At 42.0% G+C, this 24,132-nt stretch overlaps 1 protein-coding gene across 1 annotated transcript in view; it reads left to right on the top strand.

Annotated features, from left to right (window-relative positions):
* The window catches only part of COL4A1 (collagen type IV alpha 1 chain), a 196,212-nt gene extending 174,510 nt beyond the window's left edge, over window positions 1-21,702 (top strand). Inside the window, exons 44-52 of the mRNA XM_090047161.1 lie at window positions 2,899-2,971; window positions 4,967-5,038; window positions 5,390-5,518; window positions 6,795-6,893; window positions 12,041-12,253; window positions 13,419-13,596; window positions 16,211-16,325; window positions 17,459-17,631; window positions 20,213-21,702. Of these exons, the coding sequence (XP_089903287.1) occupies window positions 2,899-2,971; window positions 4,967-5,038; window positions 5,390-5,518; window positions 6,795-6,893; window positions 12,041-12,253; window positions 13,419-13,596; window positions 16,211-16,325; window positions 17,459-17,631; window positions 20,213-20,294 (1,134 nt within the window). The 3' untranslated portion in view covers window positions 20,295-21,702. The remainder of the gene's footprint in view (window positions 1-2,898; window positions 2,972-4,966; window positions 5,039-5,389; window positions 5,519-6,794; window positions 6,894-12,040; window positions 12,254-13,418; window positions 13,597-16,210; window positions 16,326-17,458; window positions 17,632-20,212) is intronic.
* The last annotated feature ends 2,430 nt before the right edge of the window (window positions 21,703-24,132 follow it).

The raw sequence follows: 24,132 nt of genomic DNA on the forward strand, positions 1-24,132 counted from the left end.
CCAAAAATTTGGCAGTACTGGAATAGTGCCAATGAACACTGCTACTACTTCCTCACCACCAAATGTTCAAGCGGCATGGAACTGGATCAGCCCCAACCAAGCCAATCCCACACACAGGGTTTCAACCACTAAGCCAGGGCCCAATCCAGCCAGATGGAAATGGCTCAGCCAGGGCCTTATGCCACTATGGGCCACTGTCTGAGACCTGATCCAACTATGTGAGATCTGGCCCTGGGCAGGCTCTTTTCACGTGGCCAGTGGGGCTCATGGATGGGATCCAGAGGCCCATGGATGGACCTGGGACCGCTCATCTTACCCTCTGGGCACCACTGATTAACAGACCACTGTGAAGGTTGTTTAATTGATTTCAGTAGTTGTATAGGACAGGAGAATTATGCTTTACATTAATCTCATTTCACTGCTGTGGGATAGTCCAAGTTCTCTTCAAGTGAACTTGAAGACACTGAGCACCTTTGATCTCTTTTAACCTGTTGGTGCAGAGGCCTAAATCTCTTTGCAACCTCAGGGTTCCCTTTCTATCTACATGGACATTACTAGGGGCCAGCAACCTGAGTCTGGCCCCTAGTAGGCCCCTAGTGTCCTATTCAGAAATATGTGCACCCCAAGTGGTATTTTTTTTATGTGTCTTTTCCCAGGTTCAAGACCACGGATCAATGGTCTATGATGATCAATGGTTAGATATGACCCGCACAGGTCTAATTCAGTGTTCAGGGGGAAGTTCCCAATTTAAAGGAGCTGCATTCAAGCTGCTATGTAAAGGGACTGTGTTAAAACGTTTACTTAAAGCTTCCTGTCTTTGCCACTGAATTTGCCATTTCAATATGGCTTTTGGCAGCACCCAAAGCAGGGAGGGGATCAGAGCAGCAGGGAGCAGAGTATTGGTGGGGTATTGCCAGCCCATAGTGGCAGCTGGGTTGCGAGTGCCCAGCCTGATGCTCTTAAAGTTTGCCAAGCCTTGCACAAGACCATTTTATTAGCTACACTCACATTGAACTACCATATTTTAACCTAGTGTATTTGTAGGGTAAAATATAGCATAGCCTACATAAAAAGAAGGATGCAGTGAACACTTTTCATCTGAAAAATGTAACATTAGAAAAGAACTATCTTGGGATGGAATGGTTCATGCGATTTACATAATTGCCTGCTTGAGCATTTTACACCATTTCCAAACATTGCATGGTAGTGGAAATCTCGAGGATAACTCTGGCAGGCCTTCAGTCAGCGCAGATGTAGCTGGGGGTCTTCTGGAAGGACTAGACATTTTTAAATCTGCAGGTCCAGATGCCCTCCACCCAAGGGTGTTGAGGTAGCTGGCAGGGGTCATCGTGGAGCCCTTGGCCTGGCTATATGAGCATTTGTAGTCATCTGGCCAGGTGCTGGGGGGGTTGGAAACTGGCTAATGTGGTCCCAATTTTCAAGAAAGGGAGGAAGGAAGACCCAAGTAACTATAGGCCTGTAAGCCTCACCTTGGTGCTCGGGAAGATCTTGGAGAGAATCATCGAGGAGCACATCTGTGGGGGGCCATTAGGGGAGATCATGCTCAGGGGCAATCAGCATGGGTTCATCAAAGGCAGGTCCTGCCTGACCAACCTGATTGCCTTTTATGACCAAGTAACTAAATCCTTGGATGATGGTGTCGCCGTGGATGTAGTCTTTCTAGACTTTAAGAAGGCCTTTGACACTGTCTCTTACCCCATCCTCATCAATAAATTAAGCAACTGTGGCATTGATGCCTACACAGTTGGATGGGTAAAAAATTGGCTGATGGGGCGCACCCAGAGCGTAGTGGTGGACGGGTTGTACTCAACCTGGTGAGAAGTGAGCAGTGAGGTACTCCAGGGCTCGGTCCTCAGGCCTGCACATTTTAACATCTTCATCAGCGACTTGGACGAGGGGGTAGAAGGCACACTGTCCAAGTTTGCTGATGACACTAAGATATGGGGTGAGGCGGACACACTTGAAGGGAGAGAGAGGCTGCAAATAAATTTAGACAGACTACAAAAGTGGGCAGATGAGAATAGGATGAGGTACAACGTAGATAAATGCAGGGTGCTGCACCTTGGGAGAAGGAATCCACAGCATACATACAGGCTGGGGAGTTCCCCTCTTGAAAGCACAGAGGCGGAAAGGGATCTTGGAGTCATTATTGACTCCAGGATGAACATAAGCTGCCAATGCCAGACTGCAGCCAGCAAATCCAGCCATACCTTGTCATGCATCCAAAGATGCATCTCAAGCGGGTCCAGAGAAGTGATACTCCCCCTCTGTGCGACTTTGGTCAGGCCGCAATTGGAGTACTGCATCCAGTACTGGGCGCACACTTTAAAAAGGATGTGGCCAGCCTGGAGAGGGTTCAGACGAGGGCCACCTGCTTGGTGAGAGGGCAGCGGGAGAGGCCCTATGAGGAGAGACTGAGGGACCAGAACCCGTTCAGCCTCAGCAAGAGGAGGCTGAGGGGGGACCTGGTGGCTGCCTACAAACTCATCAGGGGAGATCAACGGCAAATAAGTAGAGCCCTCTTCTCCCCAGCACCACCTGGGATGACGAGGAACAATGGTAATAAGCTGATGGAGAATAGGTTCAGGTTAGAGATCAGAAGGCAATATTTTACAGTTAGAGTGGCCAGAATTTGGAACCAGCTTCCCCAGGAAGTGGTCCTCACCCCTACCTTGGGCAAATTCAAGAGAAGGTCGGATGATCACCTGTCTGGGGTCTTGTGAACCCAGCATTCATTCCTGCCTGTGGAAGAGGATCAGGCTAGATGATGTGTTCAGGTCCCTCCTGACCCTAGCTACTACAAAACTATGATTATTTGAGAGACATGTCACAGCATATCTAGTACTATATAATTCACATATGGGTTCTTTCCAACAGGGTAGTCCTGGTTTACCAGGCATTCTTGGTCAAAAGGGTGATATGGGACCTCAAGGCGTTCCAGGACATCCAGGTGAGGAGAAAATGTATAATTCATCTATTATTACAAAATTCTTGTCTTTTTACTTTTTGCAAATTAGAGAAAGGTCAAGCTATTTTATGAGAGACTTAAAAAGCTTGGCTTGTTTAATTTAGCAAAATGAAGGCTGAGAGGGAGATATGATTACTTTTTATAGATACATTTGCAGAGTTATTATCAGGGAGGGAGAAGAGCTATTTAAAGAATGATACTGGCACTAGGTCAAATGGTTACAAAATTCTTGTGAACAAACTGAGACTGGAAATTAGAAGGAGGTTTCCAATGATTAGATGAGTGAAGTTCTGGAAGAGTCTTCCAAACAAAGTAGTAGGAGAAAAATAACTTAATCATTTCAACGTGGAGCTTGACAACTTAATGGAAGGAATTAGCGGTGCACCAATACATCAATCCCATATCGGATCAGCACCAAAATGAGAAAAATTGACAGTGTTGGCAATTGGCTTTTTTTGTCTGATGTGGCTGATAATGTGGCTGATAAATGCCGCATGCTTGCACGCAGCTGGCTAGGAGTGCAGCCTGACAGTTTGGAGCACAGCTGGGTAGGGCTGGTAAGTCTGTTGTGGGGGAAGGGGCATAGGGAGGGAAGGAGCGTGGGGGGTAGATTGAGGCCCCTGCAGTGAGGGATGGAGAGAGTGGGAGTGGGAGTGGGGCTGGGGTGGGCAGGTGTTGCCCAGCTAGGGTGGGGCAGGGGGGAGCACAGGACAGAGCCATGGTTTATGCAGTGGGGGCGGCTCCCACTGCTATGCGCAGCCTGGGAGGGCACAGTGGGGGGCCATGCTCCCCAGATCGGTGCATAGGGGAGGGCAAGCTGCTGCTATGGGCTGGGGCTGGGGTGGCGCCAGCTCTTCCTGGCAGGGGGCTGGGCCCAGCTGTGCTCAGAGCGGGCAGTGGTGATGCTAGGAGTGGGTTGGGGAGCTGCAGCTACCCCAAAATTCACCATAGACCCTGCTCCCAGCACTGCTGCCACATGCCCCAAGTGAAGCCCAGCCCATCCCCCTGCTGGGAAGAACCCGGTGCCGACCCTGGCCTTAGCCCTCCGTGGCAGCCTGTCCTCCCCCACGTGCAGATCTGGAGGCCAGGCCCCCCTGTGCCCTCCTGGGGTGCATGTAGAAGCAGAAGCTGCCTTCATAGTGTCACCTAAACATATATTAACTTAGCAACATCTCTGCCTTTGCAGAGTTAGGACATTAGCAGTGGCCTTGTTTCCCCTCCTTCTGACCAATGGCCCACTGTACAGGGGTTTGTTTGTTTTTTTAATGTGCTTTTATGACTGTAGTATGTGAGAGGGGTTAGGGTAGATGATTTTTTTAGGGACATGGATAAATGCTGCCCTGTCAGCTTAGGGAATTGGGAGGTTCATTCCAGTCCCACATTTTTATAGGGTTTTTTTTCCTTTGTTAAAGAAAGTTAATCTGTTATTCCACTGATTCTGTAACCTTAAATTCAGAGCTACTTCAGAAAGCACACAACAAAAACAGCATTAGTTTCTCAACATTTTTTTCCCTTTTCTGCCTTTGAAGTTTGTACAATTCATATTTTCTTTAGAAGGTCAGGGTCTAGATATTCCAAGAATAGTTCAAATTTTCTTTGAGATGTTGGAAGACAGGTACTTTATTTAAGGCTACTTGCAGGCTTGCATGCATTATCATCTTTAGGTGTACTTAAGTATTAAGTGTAAGAAAGTAAGCTGTCAACACAAATTTTAAATTTATCTGAATTTAGGAATCTCAAGGGAGTGTCAATTTTCCTTTAGTCATCTCTTATCTGGCAACTGATTGCTATGTTATGAAGTCACCTCATGCGCCCTGTTCCTGTGAACTGAAATCAGTGGAACTACTCATATGGATAAAGTTATTAATATGCCTAACTGTTCTCAGGGTAGACCATTTATTGACTGGTTAAAACACACAGATGTAAAATAAAATACAATTGCTTAAATGTTCATGTAAAGTTTTTCTTTGTCTCCAGGTGTGAAAGGATCTCCTGGCTTCCCAGGTCTCAAAGGAGAACATGGTGACCAGGGTCTTCCTGGATCAAAAGGTATGGAAGCCTTACATTTTTTCTGGTTTTGTTATTTTTAGAATAGTTATTTATGATCTTGTATCACCTTTCCTATTTTGTAGGATGTAAAAATTGTAGCATACAACAGCAAATTAATAGAATGGCAATATTGAATGTTCAGATTATACAAGATAAACTATCATTAAATTTAAGATTCTTAGACCAGAGATTAAATACATCATAGAGCTCTTAAAAAACCTCTCTGCTTTTACAGAGCTTCATACAATAAGACCCCATTTTATAGTGCTAATGGACTAAAATTGGTAATTAGCATTTATGTTGCATAATAGTTAACACTTTCTTTTTCATTTACTTTATTAATGTTGGCAGGTTTACAAGGTCCACCTGGTCCTCCAGGTCTTTTTCAGTTGATTAAAGGGGATCAAGGTGTACCTGGCCCTATGGGACCTGTTGGTCCTAAAGGATTCCCCGGCCCTCAGGGTCCAAAAGGACAGCAAGGTGAGAAGAAATTTTAGTTCCTGATATATTGTGAATAATGTGAGAATATAACACAATATGGGCATTAAAAAACTATTGTGTAAAAAACTATTGTGTAGCTTAAACTTCTCCAAATGTTTCTCCAGCCAGTCCTGAAGGGGGTGTGTTGTATACATGTTTCAATATATTTATATGAAGAGAACTTAAGCTCCAAGGAATACATTTCACCCTTGCAGTAGATGATAGTGAGATTGGTGACAGTTTGTTTTGCATGTCTCAAGCTGCTTTTTTTTAGCACAACCATTGTGTATCACTTGGCAAAATTAAATTGACTTAAAACAGACTTGGGAGGTGCAAACATTCTTTGTTATTAAGAGAGCAAAGGGGCAGGACAGTCAAGGGTGTCAGGTAAGTGAAGGGTTGGCTGAAGAAAGGGAAAGTGTAGTATTTTGGTTACCAGATGGAGGTTAGGGAAGTACAGGTGTAATTGACTGAGAGCTCTGGAGAAATTCTCATTGCCAGCAATGATAGTTTGGTGCAGGTATGATTAAATTTATTTGCAATGAAGTGGTACAGTATTTAAATAAGAGTAAAAATACACAAGCGGTCAAAAAGTTCTTCTGAGTCTACAGAGCTCAGCTAAAAAAGACTACAGTTTCCACAGCTAGCAGCACACAAAGAAATGATGTGGCTGGCATCACATCCAACTGCTGCTGATTTTCCAGCTTGAATGACCAGGCAACCTTTTACAGCTGAGTCAGCTGGGTGAAGTTTGAGGTACAAAGCAAAACTCAGACTTGCAGTCAAGAGTGATGGTGAGACACCTTAGCCATTGTGAAGTTTGAGGTACAAAGCAAAACTCAAACTTGCAGTCAAGAGTGATAGTGAGACACCTTAGCCATTGTAAAGTATACACAGAAACACAGAAAAAAGAAAAATGACATAATGTGTAGAATGAAAATTAATTTGGGAGAAGCCCAGTAAGGTTGTGAATTTCCCACTATTGCTTACCCATTTATCTCTTGTTATGGCATTTTACCTAGACTCATTCAGTCGTGAACTCCTCCAAATGTAGATTAAGAAGAAAGCAAAAGAGGCTTGTCTTTTCTCCTCACTGTCTGTACAGAAGATATGCACCTTCACTTTGTGTGTTCTTTATCACCACTCCGCCTCAGGCAATCAGTCTGTCTGGTCTGGATATCTCCATTGTATCTAAGTGGGATAGCATTGTCCCTTAATGCAGAAAGGAAGAAGAAATATGGTTCTGTGTTGAGGTTAAATATTTCTTATCTAATAGGAGTCACAGGACCTGAAGGTATACATGGTTCACCTGGTGTCCCAGGGTTTGATGGCAACCCTGGTCAGAAAGGGGAAACTGGTCCTTTTGGTCCTCCAGGTAGGTGCATGTATTCTTTTCCTGCTATAAAACTAATCGAAAAAAGTGTTGAGAAGGTTTGCGGAAAAAAAGAAGACAGCAATAAGAACTTTTAGGGTACATGCTAGTGTTACATTTAGATCAGTCTAACCAAGGTTAGGTCAGTCTAAGTGCTTAGTCATGCAGGCTCTCACAGGGCTTAAATTCATATAAAGATGGTGCATCTGCTCTAATTAACTCATCTCTGAGGCCTCTGCAGGACACGCTAGGAAATCTGGTCGCTGCACCAGACAGCAAAGCTAACTTATTTAAGAATTTCTTTGCCTCCATTTTTCTGAACAGGGACCAGGTCACCCCCCCGCCCCAACTGGGACCCCCGTAGGTGCCAGGGGAGGTGCACCCAGGTCTAGGGTCACTGAGGACCTAGTCAGGGAACTTCTGGAGGGACTGGACGTATTTAAATCAGCAGGTCCTGATAATCTCCACCCCAGAGTGCTGAGGGAATTAGCTGAGGTCATTGCAGGACCCCTGGCATGGCTTTCAAGCACTCATGGTGCTCTTTCATGGTGCCAGAGGACTGGAAAAGGACCAGTGTGGTCCCCATTTTCAAAAAAGGAAGGAAGGAGGACCCAGGAAACTATAGGCCAGTCAGTCTTACCTTGGTCCTGGGTAAACTTTTTGAGAGAGTTATCCTGGCGCATGTCCGTGAGGGACCAGCAGGGGAGATTATGCTTAGGGGCAACCAACATGGGTTCATTAGAGGCAGGTCCTGTCAGACGAACCTGGTGGCCTTCTATGACCAGGTCACCAAATTCTTAGAAGCAGGTGTAGCAGTGGACATAGTCTTTCTGAACTTTAGGAAGGCCTTCAACACTGTCTCTCACCCCATTCTCATTAAAAAACTAGGAGATTGTGGCATTGACACCTACACAGTCAAATGGGTCACTAGTTGGCTGAAGGGCCGCACCCAGAGAGTGGTGGTGGACGGGTCATTTTTGACCTGGAGGGATGTGTGCAGTGGGGTCCCCCAGGGCTCAGTCCTTGGGCCTGCACTGTTCAACATCTTCATCAGTGACTTGGACAAGGAGGTAAAAAGCACCCTGTTCAAATTACCAGACGACACAAAGATGGGGGAAGTGGGCACGCTAGAAGGGAGGAATAGGCTGAATCAGACCTAGACAGGTTACAGGGGTGGGCCGATGGGAACAGGATGGGTTTCAACACTGACAAGTGCAAGGTGCTGCACCTGGGAAGGAAGAACCAGCACCATACCTACAGGCTGGGGAACTCGCTTCTCGTCAGGGCAGAGGCAGAAAAGGATTTTGGAGTCATTATTGATGCCAAAATGAACATGGGCTGGCAGTGTGGGGATGCAGTCAGGAAGGCCAACCGCACCTTGTCATGCATCCACAGATGCATCTCAAGCAGGTCCAAGGAGGTGATACTCCCCCTCTATGCGGCACTGGTTAGGCCACAGCTGGAGTACTGCATCCAGTTCTGGGCGTTGCACTTCGGGAGGGATGTGGACAACGTGGAGAGGGTCCAGAGAAGGGCCACTTGCATGATCAGGGGGCAGCAGGGCAGGCCCTATGAGGACAGGCTACAGGACCTGAACCTGTTCAGACTCCACAAGAGACGGCTGAGGGGGGATCTAGTGGCCTGTTACAAACTAGCCAGAGGGGACCAGCAGGCACTGGGGGAGTCCCTGTTCCCCCAAGCACTCCCAGGAGTCACAAGAAATAATGGTCACAAGCTGGCAGAGGGTAGATTCAGGCTAGATATCAGGAGGCGCTAGTTCATTGTCAGGGCGGCTAGGATCTGGAACCGGCTTCCAAGAGAAGTGGTGCTGGCTCCTACCCTGGGAGTCTTTAAGAGGAGGTTAGATGAACACCTTGCTGGGGTCGTTTGACCGCAGTACTCTTTCCTGCCATGACAGGGGCTCAGACTTGATGACCTGCTCAGGTCCCTTCTGATCCTACAAACTATGAAACCTCAGGAGCTAAGTTTAGACTGCCCCGGGTTAAACCAATCTAGGAGTTAACCTAGCCTAACAAACACCTGCACATCTTTACAGCACAGCTCTGGGGTTGGGAAAGCCAAGCCAGTCACCCCAGCCCAAGGGCTGTGCTGTTTGCAGACTCACCAGGCCGCCTCCCCTCAAACATGCTCACATCTCTCCCTGGATCCACCAGCCCCCAAATCCTGTTATTCCCTCCCCCTCTGACTTACCTCCGACTGCCCAGACAAACACCTGCTTGTAGCAGAACCTGACTCACCTTGAATTGGGTGATTTGAATGCTTGTTTACACGCTTAGATCAATGATATAAAGATTGTACAAGAAGCTAAGACAATAAAAAAAAACATTCAGAGCATTTAAAAACATGAGATTACTGAAGAAATGGCTGAAGCCTCCATGAGAATTTTGGGGTGACTTGCTGACCAGAAAGGACATTAGAGAAAATGTTGTGGTGTTTGTTAATCTCCTTGTAAAGGACTGACTGGTAAAGATTTCCACCAGGATTTAACAAAAGACAAGTTAATCTGCTACTTTTGAGAGTTCAGTGCTTCTATATATATTTCCTGGAAAACCTAAAACCTAAGTGAGCTTTCTTGTGTTATAGAAATGCATCGTTACATTGGAAAGAATCCTAAACCCTCATAAATTGTTAGCAGCAAAAAAATAAATAGAGTTTTTGAATAAAAAGGGAAATTGTTACATCACCGCACAGGAAGAATTATGAATGAAGTCACAAACTGGAATACTGTCCTTAGTGATGGATTTCTTGTAACAATAATATTAGAGCTGGAAAGGGTACTACAGAGGCTAAGTAGAGTGATTCAATTTTTTGTTGAATTGGCTATAAAAAAAGACAAAGAAACTAAGTTTGCATTTTTGGAAAGGAAGAAACTTCTCGGTTGTGACAGAAATGGAAAACAATAGTGACTTGTTTTCAAAAATGAGGGACAGGGACTGATATTAAGGAAGGTCTAGACTCATAGGAGTCTATGCAGAATTTCATTAGAGATTAGTAGGTGGTAGACCACATGTGGAATTTTCTGTAACAACAGGAACAGGTTAATTTGGTCTGAAGGAAGAGTTAGACAAGTATTTGAAGGGGAAAATATGACATAAGAATGAGAACATTACAAAGGATGAGACAGATGTAGAACACTTACTAACACCTACAGTGTGTTCCTTTTATATAAAACATCACTCAGTAAGAAAAAAGATCATGTTTGTGTTTTATTAGAAACAAAATTTGCTTTGGACAAAGGGCTTGAAAAAGTTTGCTGCTTTACATAGGTTTATTTTTCCTCAATGGCCAACTGATCCCATCAAAAGTTACACCTTCTAGATAAAAATTTCATTAGCTCCATAAGAAATGAGTCCAAAATAACTTTGTTCTTCTAAACCATAAAGGCTTTATGGGCCATAGTTTCTGTAGAACAATAGAGAACATATCTGGGTGTGGGTGTCCCTGTGACAAGGATCCTGCAAGAACCATTGAGGCAGCCTGAAGAACTTGCATTCTTAAGGGAAGATCCTTCAGGACAGTATGACCTTTTTTTCCAGTACATCCAACCTATGTTGTCGGTGGGATAGAGATTAAGACTGTGAAATTTCGACAAGCATTTTGTTTCGTAGCTGTTTTGATGCGTTTTGAGCTTGAAACAGCAAAATCGAAAGGAAACAAAAAGCTTTGAAACAGCTTCGAAAGGAAACGAGGGCACCCAAAACATTTGGAAGCAGCCCAGTGGCAGGAGGCGGGTGAGCCAGGGCTGTGCTCTGAGCGGCTTCGCAGTGTCATGGAACTCAGCCTGGCAGCAGGAGGTGCAAAGCAGCCCTGGCTTTGCCCACCTCCCGCCACCGGGCTGCACTCTGAGTGTCTCCACAGCCCCATGGAGCTTAGCCAAGTGGTGGGAGGCAGAGTGCAGCCCTGCCTCTGCCCTGCCTCCTGCCACCAGGCCTGATGACAGGAGATTGCCACTGCTGCCTGGGGCCAGCAGCAGCCTGGTACTGGGCGTGGGCTGTCCCAGGTGGCAGTGGCAGCTTCCTGTCATCTAGTGCAGATCCAGGGGCCTGCACCCCCCCCGGATCTGCACGCCAGATGACAGGAGGCTGCCGCTGCCAGCAAGTGTCACAAGTTTTGCTCTTTAAAGTTTTAGGTGCAGGTTCTGAGAAACCTCTGCACCTATCTCCTTGAAACTTGGCAGGCTTCATGCCCTCAGAAGGGACTACCATCCGTGCAATTTTCATCCAAATCAGGCAAGAAATAACAAAGTTTTAGGTATTTTCATCATTCCCCATTTTAGCCTATGGGCAAAGCGCCGAAATGCGTCAAAACAGCGAAACCGTTTCAACGAAACGAAACAGGACAATGCTTTGAAATGTAATGAAATGTAATACTGTCCCTTTGAAATGGCGAAACAGACGTCAAAATAAAATGATGGTGTTTTGCGCAGCCCTAATAGAGATGAGCCATATACCCTCCTCCTTGGCCCTTCCTGCAATATTTTAAGTGATACTGTACACACAAATTTAAAACTTCCATTGTATTATTTTTTAAGTTGAAAAATACAAACAAGGCACACAATGTGTCCACATAATCATTGCAGGAAAAACATTTCCTTTTTGAAACTCTATTTTCATAACACTAATATTGTATTAAAACATTTTTTCATTTAATATGTATTGCAATTTGCTGCAAATAATTCAGTTCCTTAATAATGATTAACAGGCAGACAGAAGTTCTCTGGGTGCCATTAATTTCAGCGTTATCTGAAGTTGGAACTTTTTTCTGTAGACATTCTGCAAAACATTTAATAAGCAGAGTACTTTGTTTTCACTTTCACTGCTTGAATTATTTTACAGTATATGTGAGAGTGGAAGGAGTTAGGGAACAAACAGTACCGAACAAAGTCCACCTAGCTCCCTTCTCCTCCCGCCTCCCCTCCCACACTTCATTCTATTTTAAGATTAAATGCAAAACATTTTCCCAAGCTTGGTTTCCTGATAGTTTTAAAAGTTATCATTGACGGTCTGCACAGCAGAGTACAGTATCAATATAGTAGCTACATAAATTGATTATAGATATGAAATTGACTCAGGGACTAGTTAACATTTTTAGAGACAAAATGTGGTAAAATGTGAATTTCTCTGTTGCAGGCCCAAGAGGATACCCAGGCCCACCAGGCCCTGATGGTTTACCTGGGGCAATGGGTTTACCAGGTGCAGCATCTGTTGCTCATGGTTTCCTTGTTACTAGACACAGTCAAACCACTGAGGAACCAGCATGTCCATTTGGAACTAAACTCATGTACTATGGTTACTCCTTGCTTTATGTACAAGGCAATGAAAGGGCACATGGTCAGGATTTGGGTAAGAGAATAAAGAATGAATCATTTCAGATGTTTGCATACACTGCCAATGACTGTGCTGTACAGTTTTATTCCACTCCAAGCTAAACAAATGCAGCTTCTATAAATATACTTGTATTTCAGGGACAGGATAGATGACACCATTGCATTTAGCACTCCTAGCGCTTTATACTATTGTTGTATTATACAAATGTGTATTAATACACAGGGGAAACACTGAATTTTTTTATTAGGAAGCCTCAGAAATGTAAGAATGGCCTTTTCCTTGCTTTGCCCTGATGTTCTGAGGCTGCTGTTGGCAATATTTGAATGGGAAAAACTGTGCTTCTGTAACACAGTTCCACATGGTATCATCAAAATTATGGCATTTGAGAGCTCAGATACATGCATAGAATTCCAGTTGACTTTGGTGGGAAACAGGTAGAAGCCAAAAGCATACAAGGTTATATTAATAGGAGCATCAACTGCAAATGAAGGGAAGTGATTCTGCTGCTCTATTCAGCACTGGTGAGTCCTTACCTAGAATATTGTGTCCAGTTTTGGGCCCATCACTTCAAGAAGGGTGTGAAGAGATTGGAAAGAGTCCAACAGTGATACAAAGGAATAGAATCCCAGAAAGCATGACTTGTGAGGAAAGACTGAAAAAACTAGGGCCCAGAGAAGAGAAGACTAATGGGAGAAGGGGGCGGGGGAGGGATTTGATAACACTCTTCAAATACCTAAAGAATGATAGAGACGATGGAGATAAGACTATTCTCAAGCTGCAGCTGAAGGAATTTAGGTTGGATATTAAGAAGAAATTTATGACTATGAAGGTAGTCAGGCATTGGAACAGGCAACCTCAAGAAGTTGCAGAATTATCATCCCTGAAAATTTTCAAAGGAGGGTTAGACAAACACTTAATCCTTTCCAGACCTATTTCCCTATGAAAAGGGTCATATTGCTATGATCCTATGCTGCCCCTTAGCTCACGATCTAGAACCTAGTGGCATTTTACTTTGAGTTAGGGAATTTAATTAAGTCATGTAACGAGTTTCAGAATTAAGGGTGCAATTTAGCACCTTAAATGTTACAGAATGTGACCACAGTTCATTAATTGAAATATGCCGGATGCCACTTTTTAGTAGAAGGGAGTTAACATGTGAATCATTTATTTGTACCTTCAGGCACAGCAGGAAGCTGTCTTCGTAAATTTAGCACAATGCCTTTCTTATTTTGCAACATCAACAATGTATGCAACTTTGCATCAAGGAATGACTATTCCTACTGGCTGTCTACTCCTGAACCCATGCCAATGAGTATGGCTCCTATCACAGGTGACAATATCAAGCCATTCATCAGTCGGTAAGTACTGCTTCTATTGAAGTTGCTGAAGACCTATTAAAAATGCAGTGACTGGAAAAATTTTCTTCAACATATATTTTAATAGAAAATGGTTTTAAAGAACTATAAAAGAAATGTCAGAAAAAAATCTTTATTCAGAACATCCTTACTCAGAATTTTCTATTTTTTTTATAAGGAACTATTTAAATGGATTTTTTCCCTTTCACTGGAATTGGATGAAAATGAAAATGCGTGCTTGCTTGCTTTCTTCTCAAAACAGTAGGGCAAATCCAAAACAGGAAATATTATTTTGATACAAACTGAAATATAAATTTTATTTAATACATTAAAAATTCTGCAAAAAATTGAGTTAAACAATAACCAATTTGAATTGTATTCAAAATTTATTTTGCAAGTTATTCCTGTGTTTTCATCAATCAGATAGCTTTTCAAGGTTCAGTTTCTTTTCCTGTTTGAATTGTTCCACATCAGCTTTATTTGTCAAGCCATATGCTTCCACACTTTGTTCATTACTTTGAATATTGCTTTGATGCTTCAATATAACCATTGTTGTCTGTTGTAAAGCACACTATATTGCAGTGGTACCCAGTTGCAGTATATATACTAATCATCTTTTTCTTGTAGAGATTATCAGCTGTCAAAAATAGATATCACGCCATTGAAAATAATTGACATAGGTTAACACCATCAGAGGATTTGGCCCTACATTTTTTAATCATTTCCTCTGTTCCTTCTATAATTAATTTCTTCCTCTTGTAAAATGCTAACAAACTATGGGCCAGTTCTTGTAAATATATGTGACAGTATAACTTCCCCAGACAAGCTGTATAGCTGGACCCTGCTTATATGTGCTATTTCTTTATTTAATTCTATTTTTGGTGCCTATTTTAGTGAACATCAAAATGTAGGTTCACCCAATATTTTCTAATGTATAGCATGATTCTGGCTGTTTGTGTTTCGGACATGCTTTAAAACAGCCTGGTTTTCCAGAAAGGCCTGAATGCCCACCTTCTGAAAGTTAAGCCACTTACAATGTTGTCAATCAGGCACCCAAAATCATCTTGACTAACTTTAGAAATCTTGACCTTTAAAAGCCAGTATTGAGTATTTGCCTTAAATTATCCACTGCCTTCTGCGTACGGCGCACCTTCCTTAGATGCTATACAGTGTTGTTGGACCCTGGATACTAAAGGATCAAAGTGGGAATAGCACAGGATGAGATGATTTTAATGTGCTTTTTTATGTCTGCACATGCTGAGTGTAATTTCAAAGCAGAAGGCTTTGTGTTCTTTCAGGTTCTTTTTTTTAAGACCGTTAAACCACCAATATCCTGTATCGAGAAATTGAAAAGATGTAGAAGTGTCACTTGTCCATCTAGATTCAAGGGACTTTTTTGTTCTGAGGTCCTTCGCTGATGCATCAGGAATCTTTTGAAGTAATACAGAGACAACTTTTACATTTTTCTGTTTCTCCCCCTACTTCTCTTCCTTTGTGGTGTTTCCTAAAATAAAAATCCATAACTACCCTGCCGTTTCTTAAAATAACCATGCAGCCTTTGTGCTAGAGTTGAAGGCAGCATACATATCCATGTAAGACAGAAGACATTCACTCTGAATATCTTTGCTTTTGTGGATTTATCAGAATCCAACTTAATCCTTGTTGCACTCACTCACTTTACCATTCTGATGATAGGATCCAGTTACTCACTTTTTAGTTACCTTGAACCAAGAGGTCAATGCTTACTACAAGGAACTATTTTAGGATTGTACAAGCAAGGAACTGGTTGTCCTAATCCAATGCCAAATATATCAACCCACTGAATTGTAATTGCAGTCACAATTGTCATTTATTATTACCTTTTTGGCAGTTTAAGAAAAAGAGAGAGAGACAGAGACAACCAGCCCCCAAAGAATGACTAGACTTTGTGTTTACTTTATGTCCCAATAGTTCAGAAATACAATATTCTTACCACACTTAAAAGGATAATTGTTTGCAAATCTCTGAAGGTTTGTATTTCAAGTTCAGGGCTCTAGTTGGTTGGCTAGTTGTCCTTTACTCAGAGATAAGGACCACAGACTTAAACAAAAGGCACTTGTGCAGGGAATGCATACAAAAGATTCTCTTTACATCTTTGATTGGTTTCCAAAATAAGTTTTAGTTCCTGCAAGAGTGCTGGTACACTCTTTAGAAGTCGCATGAGGTCAAGGTGTCGCTGTCATTTGGTCCTGTCTTAAACAGACTTTTTCTTGTCATGATTGCTTGAGGGCTTTCATGTTTGATCATTTCACCTCCTGGGTGAAACAACAATATGGTACAAATGCCACCTTTGAAAAATGTAATTATAGAGAAAAATGGGATAATTAAACTTACTTAAATAATCAGTTTATACTTTTTGGGTGAAGACAGTAAAAATAATGAAACTTGGGTATTCAACTGTTCCTAATTAATAGGGAAAAATTACTGTATTGCTGGTATTCCTGTTGAAATAGTCTGCTTTGGTTCTGTTATTTGACATATTATGATAAAAAATTTCTTATTGCAATAATTCTTGAAAGGAGACACAAAGAGTTATTATCAAAGTACATAGAGTTTCTTTATGTCCCATTCTTAATAGATGCTCTGTATGCGAGGCTCCTGCCATGGTAATAGCAGTTCACAGTCAAACAGTTCAAATACCATTGTGCCCTGAAGGCTGGAGTTCACTTTGGATTGGTTACTCCTTTGTAATGGTAAGTGTACTGTGATATAACCTGGGTTGTTTGATAGATTTATTGCATCTAGGCCACTTCAGAGAAATGAGGAGGTAGAATAGGTCTCTGCTTTTTCTGGTGACTTTAAAAGGACGTTTATTACTCAGTTGCTATGTTAGAATAATTTAGTAATAATTCTTGCTGCAATGCCTTGCTACATAGTTTGCCTCACAAAACTTACCATTCTTACATCATTCATAGGTTTAGTACAGTTACAAAGGACCAAATGAACACTGAGACTAACATGCCTTACAATTACTTCACTGTATCCAGGCTGTAGCACTTTCCTAGAGCAATATAAACCTAATGCTTGGACTATTCCTCCTTTCTTTATTTAAAGAATATAAAATTTTAAGCTTGGGTCCAATCTCTGTTGTTCTAGGGCACCAAATACTGTATTGAGTTTGACTGCAGCTGAGGCTGGCATACCTGATCTAGCTTTAATCTAGTTAGCTCAGATACTGGAAGTAGTCATGGAGCTCAGTGAGAGCTGCAAAAGTTACCTGGGAGCTTGAGTAAAAACTGAGTAAGCTAGGCTATGCTGAGTGCTGTACTGCTCAGCCTAGCCTAGCACTGGTACTAGTTACCAGTACCTTAGCTAGCTCTTAGAGCTGTGCGAAGCTTTGGTCCCTGTTTTGATTCGGCCGAACTCAGTGGCTGAACCTCCAAATCCGAATTGAATCAGGAGACCCTTTAATCTCTCTGAATCAAATGGGAACCCTCCGAATCCAAATCAAATACTGCCTGTTTCACACACCCCTACTAGCTAGTGTCAAATTAGGCCGGCATTGGTTGCAATGACACTTTTGATTGATATGCTCCCTTTCTTATGAACAGCTCTCTGGACCCTAGCTTACTGCACTTTCCCTAGTTGCCTTCAACTTCATGCTCCTTCCAAGGCCCACTATAGCCTTCCCTTGTTATCCCATTCATTGATTCCTCCCAACCTTCCTAGAATCCCTTCTCCCCACATTGGTGAAACATTTTTTCAGAGCAGGAGAAAAACAGCAGGACATTCTCTCCCACTTCACAGAAAAGATGGAAGGAAATATACTACTGTAATTAAAGAATTAGCTATTTCTAATCTAATTGCATTTTTTGCATTTCCTCAGCATACCAGCGCTGGTGCCGAGGGCTCTGGGCAGGCTCTGGCATCTCCAGGTTCTTGTTTAGAGGAGTTCCGCAGCGCTCCTTTTATAGAATGCCATGGTCGGGGAACTTGTAACTACTACGCAAATGCTTACAGCTTCTGGCTTGCCACTGTAGAGAGAAACGAGATGTTCAGGTAAGTTATGGCTGATTTCTCCTTTAAAGAAAATCAATATTTGTGGTTCGGTGCACATTTGTAAGAGCAACAATCTGAGATTAGTTTCAGAATAATAAGAGCAGTGTTCTAGAGCAGTGGTTCTCAACCTTCTTAGACTCAAGTACCCCCTCAGAAAATGTCGGCTCTTTGCTTTCATTTGTTTCTTGACTAGAAATATAATAGAGCAATTCTTCTGCTGAAAAGAACTCAGAAAGACCACAGCAGTCCAGAAATGTTTTTAACACTACTGTTCCTATTTGAAATCTCAAGGCTTATCTTGTTTGCACACCTAACAGTGCTAATATTGTGTGGCACCGCAACGCACCCTTGAAAGAATCTCAAGGTACCCCAGTGTGCCATGGCACCATGGTGGAGAATCATTGTCTTATAGTTTAATAATAATAGTCCAGTTATTGGCTGAAGTCCATCTGGATGTATTCAGTTATCATTTTTATAAAAATGATATTACAAAATCTCTTTGAGGAGGAATAGTATATTTTGCAGTATCTACAGCATGTAATGTTTGCAGTATTTCTTTCAAAAGTATCTAAGAGTGTTCCTGGCTTCCACTCCAGCTGACTTTCACCTGTGTGACCTCAGTCTTTGTTGGCATAGATTAATGTCTTGATTAAAATTAACTTAGAGCACACCTCATTGCTATATGTTATCACATAAATTAGGGCAGATATTAGCACATATTAGAACAACTACAAATTAGAACACAAATTAAATTTTGTTTAAAGACAGGAAACTTACAGAGCTTGAACAATGATTTACTGTCCACCCGTGCAAAGAATGACTTCGCTGGAGGAAGTCTCTTGCTGTATAATGGTCCAGAAATTATGAAAGAGAGTAGGATTTCTTAGGGTGATATCTTTTACTGAATTGACTATGTAGTTTGGGATAAACCTAGATCAAGAATAAACAGAAATGCTGCTGTCAGTGGTTCCCACAGTAGGCAGCTATTATGGTGTCTCACTGCTAGGTAGTTAAGAAGCAATTCATAACCTGCTTGTCAATAGCAAACAGCAACTGTAGAATGGACACAGACAGATGTAACTTATTTTATTAGTATTTTACCTTTGATTCTTTAAAGCAGGGGTGGGCAAAATGTGGACCGGGGGCCGGATGCGGCCTGCCAGGCCATTCTATCTGGCCTGCAGGGCCTCTAAAAATTTAGAAAATTAATATTTATCTGCCCTGGGCTGCCTGTCATCTGGCCCTTGATGGCTTGCCAAAACTCAGTAAGTGGCCTTCTGCCCAAAATAATTGCCCGCCCCTGCTTTAAAGGGTAATTTTCTACCAGGTTGGTTAAAGCTTTTTCAGTTTAGGGATTTCTGTCATCTGCTACTTTTTCATACAGGTATTATGCTGAGTACACTAGCGTAAATGGGTCTTCTGTCGAAACTCTGGGTGAAATTCATCCTTTTGCAAAGGAACCTGTTCACAGTGTCAGTGCCATTTAGGTTCTAAATGGGGTGGGGGTGGGGGGCACAAGCCTTGTGCAACCCTTCCCCCACCATGTTTGAATAAATATCTCAGCACCACTCACAGTTTGACCCATGTAGTCCTTAATAATTCAAATATACAGAATAAATATATGTCCCCAAGTTTTCTTTAAGCAAGTTTTCAGATTTGAAGAACAGGCAAAACTGATATTCCATGCTAGGGTAAAAATTGATCCTTAATAAAGAATAAGCCTATTCAGAAGAAAATATAGAAAAGCCAGCAGTTGCACTTGTATGCATGGTGTCTCACACAGAGCTTCATTCATATGCATGGTTTATGGATGGTTTCTCCCTCTACTAAAACAGTACAGCACTGACTAAGGGACCAGCCCTGCGACTCTGACTCACCTCCAGCCATTACTAAACTGAAGGGATGTAACTGTTTTGAAAAAAATGCACATCTGTTTCAAAATATTTTACCTCTGCTTTTTATGAGTACCTCCTTGCAGCTAAGCTTACTATAGAGACCAAAAAACCCTGAACCCCAAAACATCATTTATTTGACTTCACTTGATGCATTGTCATTTAAGCAAGTGTTTCACACAGGATCAGTGAGGGAGAAGCATCTTAAAAATAATAACATGTTTCTTGTAGAACCAGAGATATTAATAGGGGGACCCATGGGAAGTCTGTTACCTTAAACTACTTGTGATATTAAAAAAAGACAAAACAAAAAGCCAAGCAATTAAGAAGAAAACTAAGAAGAAGAAAAAATATCCTGCCAAATAACAGTTTATATATTTCTAAGACTACAGATTAAACAAGTAGTATTTCCCAGTTTAAGAAAAAACTCCAATCATTAGATGACTCTGAACAACACTGCACCAGTTGGAAATCACCAATTATTATAACTGATTTTCCAGCAGAAGTGGTCAGATGTCTGAAGTGAGCCAGCCACTTGAAAGTGAAGGTGTTGAGGGGACGGAAATAGGAGTATTTAACTCCATTCCAAACTTAACCACCATCTTGCGATATTGCCTCCTTCACAATAAGTTTGCAAACTGGTGTTTTGGTACTACCTATCACTGAGAGTTCTTTTCTTTTCTCAATAGGAAACCTGCTCCTTCAACTCTGAAAGCGGGGGATCTACTCTCAAACGTTAGCCGTTGTCAAGTCTGTATGAGGAAAACATAATGACTAGAATTTCAATTAATTTCACACAACATGGTGCTATTTGTTTAACAGCAATGAAGCCTAGACATGTATCATATGTACCTCATTGTTGTCCCATATGAAAACAGTAAAGTGCCTTTTAGGAACTTGCGTAACTAACACACACTGCTTTACTGGCCCTGTACTCGCTAAAGAAGAAAAGAGACAACAAAGATAAGTTTCAAATGTTGACATGCCAAATGGCACTTTTGATCAAATAAATTTTTTATATAAATGCAGTGCACTGATAGTATAAAATGCCAGAGTTCATCCAGAAAAACACAAAGGTGCTAGGAGGTATGCAGTTCAGTTTTATACTGTTTGACTCCCTTTCTAATTCTTGTATTATATAGATCAATTTTTCTCCCCCAGATATACTTCTTGTTACCAATGTCTAACTGTCCCAAAATTTCAGATTCTTGGGCATGTATGTATTGTTCCTGTACAAAGTAATACTGATGTAAAGAAGAGTTTTGGGATTACAGGCTATGGGTAAGCAGCAAGTATCCCTGTTTTCAAAACAAAGGGTGCCATTTTTCTGTTGATATTTCCCACCCCTACCTTTGTCCTGCTGTATTAAGTGGGGCTAGAGGTAAAAGGAACGGTTTGCCAAACTGGTTCTGTAAATGGGCAATTAAATGTTTCTGCTATGTTTGGTACTATGCAGCTTCTTCATGTGGCAGTAGAACAAACTCCTGTGGAATAAAGAATGGTCCAATAGTGGGTCAGAAAAAAAATATAAATATATATATATATATTAGTAATTTATATAGATGTCAACAGTTAGGCAAATCAAGCTTTGTTTGTTATAATTTGAAAAAGAAGCTTACGTAAGTTTTCCTCTTTTTTAGTGTCAGTGTTAAATGTCAACATACCTAAAGTGAAATATCTTTGTCACATAGCTCTTTGCAGTACCGAAGTCTGTAAATTGCAGAGAATGAACACAGGTTAATAGCTATTTGTGTTTATTTTAGTAAGACGTGCTTTAAGCTTACAGTGTTTATTCGGTATTTCAAATATTCAGGGTTTTAAATGCTAATCACACTGAATGACTTGATTTTGGAAATTTTAAAAGGCCTTACTTTTGTTAATGTTGTTTTAAAAACCCTATTCAAAGTGGTCTAATAAATAGGTCTATTGAATTCTATGAAAATATAGTGAGGTTTCAGCACATCTGTGTCTAAGATTTTTTTATAGAACATGATCATACAGATACCAAAATGCCAAGGCCTTTTATGTAATTTCTTTAATGTGTATTTCTTAAGAATTCAAGTTTGTAATAAAACTATTTGTGTAAAAAAAAGTTTTACCTATTTGTTACTAGTGCTTATCCAGCAACAAAAGCATTATTTCTTTCTCAGTCACTAATAAATGCATTAGCTTGGTACAATCCCAGATCATTTTTGTTTTGCACCTCATGCAGCTGTCGGCAGTATCTTTGTTATGAGGAACTACAGGTACAGCATTGGCCATGTCAACTGTTAACTTTTCAAGGGACTGTCATCTTATTTTAAGTAGGCAAAAATAGAACTTGATTTAAAATTTCAGGTTTATATTTTTGTCCCACTCTTACAAAGAGTGATTACAGAAAGTAATATCTGGTGAATCTGAATGAAAACTGGCCACTTGCTTCAGGAGCAGCGGAAGTTTTGCCAGACTGTCATTTCCCTTATAAATACCACCAAATGGCGCACACAGTCTTCACACTACTGTATTTTCTTGGAGACCAAATAGAAAATTCGCTTTGTTTTTGGAAGGCAGAATGTAGAAAAAGAATTTTTTTTTCCAGAGTCCAGTGAAGTCCTGGAAACACAGTGTCCAGGAACTGTGGCAATGTAGGAGTCACTGTGGGTGAGCTAGCAGGAGCTTCGTGCTGTGCTGTGGTAGGAAAGCAACAAGGCTAAGTCCCAGCCCCTTGCAAATAGTAGGAATTAGGGTTACCATACATCCAGGTTTTCCCAGACATGTCCTCTTTTTGGCTCTTCTCATCTCCATCTGGGCAATTCCTTAAAACATCTGCAAATGTCCGGGATTTTGCTTTGCCTCTGCATTCCCAGCACTTCCCAGTTTACCCTAGCAAGAAGCTGCTTGTGGTTGGCTGGGGAGAGCAGGGGAAGGCAATTGGAGGCCAGGGCATTATGTGCCCTGACAGCTGCACGCAGATGAGAGAGAGAGCGAGTGAGTGTGTGTGTATCGGCATGCAAGGGGGGGGGGGTGCCTATTGGCACTGGAGCTGCTGGGAGGTGGGGGAAGAGGGGCAGGGGATTCTTAGGGGCAGCAGGGAGCTGTATGGGCAAAGGGGCAGGCAGCTGCGGGTCAGGAGGCAGGGGCACTGGCAGGGCAGGGTGGGGGCTGTGGCTTGGGAATGACAGGCACCAGGGGGGCAGGGGGCTGTAGTTGGGACGGCAGGCCACAGGCAGGGCCAGGGAGCTGCGGGTCTGGAGTAAAGGGTATCAGCAAGGACAGGGGGGGCTACAGGTTGGGAGTGAGGGGCAGGGTCAAGGCATGGGCATATCACTGCCTTCCACCCCAATCATATACCCGCCCCCCCCCCAATAGGTGCCCTCTTTTTTTAAACGAAAATATGATAATCCTACTACAGGCTGCATGAGGCAGCTCATGTACTCTGAGCCAGCACATTGTAACTGTGCCACCAGCAGTTGTGAAAGGGCTAACGCTGGTCCAGCTTGCTGCCTCAAGGGAAAATGGTAGTTAATTTTTCAGGCATTTTAGCCTGAAAATTCCTCTATGCCTCCCAGCTTCTAATCCAGTGAAAAAAAACCCAAACAGGTTCTCCACTTTAAGACATGCACTCCATACACCCCTGGCTTATGATCTATGAATTTGGCGGTTTGATTTTAGGGGGAAAGGTGCAGGTGGCAAGTAAATATGGTATGCTGCAGAGAGTATGTATATTATTAGCCTGATCTATGTTTTCCCCAAGTGCTATATTATATACTGTCTGAATAAAACGAGAAAAGGCAGTAAACTGATGGACTGAGTGGATAAATTGTCCATTTATTTATTCCTTGTAGTACCTGTCTGTAAGGAAAGCAAAGCAGAAGTTCAGATTTCTTTTTCAGAGTCTGGGTAAATAGGCTGGTTGGTCAGGCTTTTAAATTATACTTAGCAGCTTATCTAAGAATTAATTTTGCTTGGCTTTGGTTGTTCTAAACAAGCATACACTTGGATATTTTTAACTGTTTATGTGGTAAAATCTTTTACATGAGTAAACAAATCCCTTTTTGCCTATGGAGAGCAGTTTGAAAGCAAGGTCCTTTTAAATTAAAGTTTTAGGAGAACGATTAAATTACAGTTCAATATTTTATATTTCTACATATTATTATTTATTCAGTCATTCACATCTGGTGAAGCACTCCAGCCCTTGGTTTTGCCCCAACTGCCGTTTGTACTAAGGCCAGTAGGTATAGGAGTTAGTGGCTGCAAGCCTGGCATAGTACGTAAGATAACTCTTTATTTTGATACCCTGTCTGAAGATGAGCAGCTGCATGTATGCTAAGACAAAGCAAAAAGTGCTGTCTTTTCAGTAACACATCAGAAAAATATGATATGTAGTAGACACATATTCAGGCACGCACGTTCAGCATTATTGCTACAACCCTACCGATTTTGTGAACAGGGAAGCATCAGCAGGAAAAATGTTCAAATATAGTTGTCTTCCATGAATCTGAATTGCAGGATATTGTTTTCTTAATAAAAATGTGGCTTGTTTTGTTCACCTGGCATTCAGAGTAGGCAGTACTTGAAGGACAACCTCCATGCTCTCAATAAATATATTTTTGAAACTGCAGATGGCACA

The sequence above is a fragment of the Crocodylus siamensis genome, chromosome 1, assembly GCF_052110815.1.
Source record: "Crocodylus siamensis isolate JL-2025a chromosome 1, ASM5211081v1, whole genome shotgun sequence".
Taxonomy (NCBI): Eukaryota; Metazoa; Chordata; order Crocodylia; family Crocodylidae; genus Crocodylus; species Crocodylus siamensis.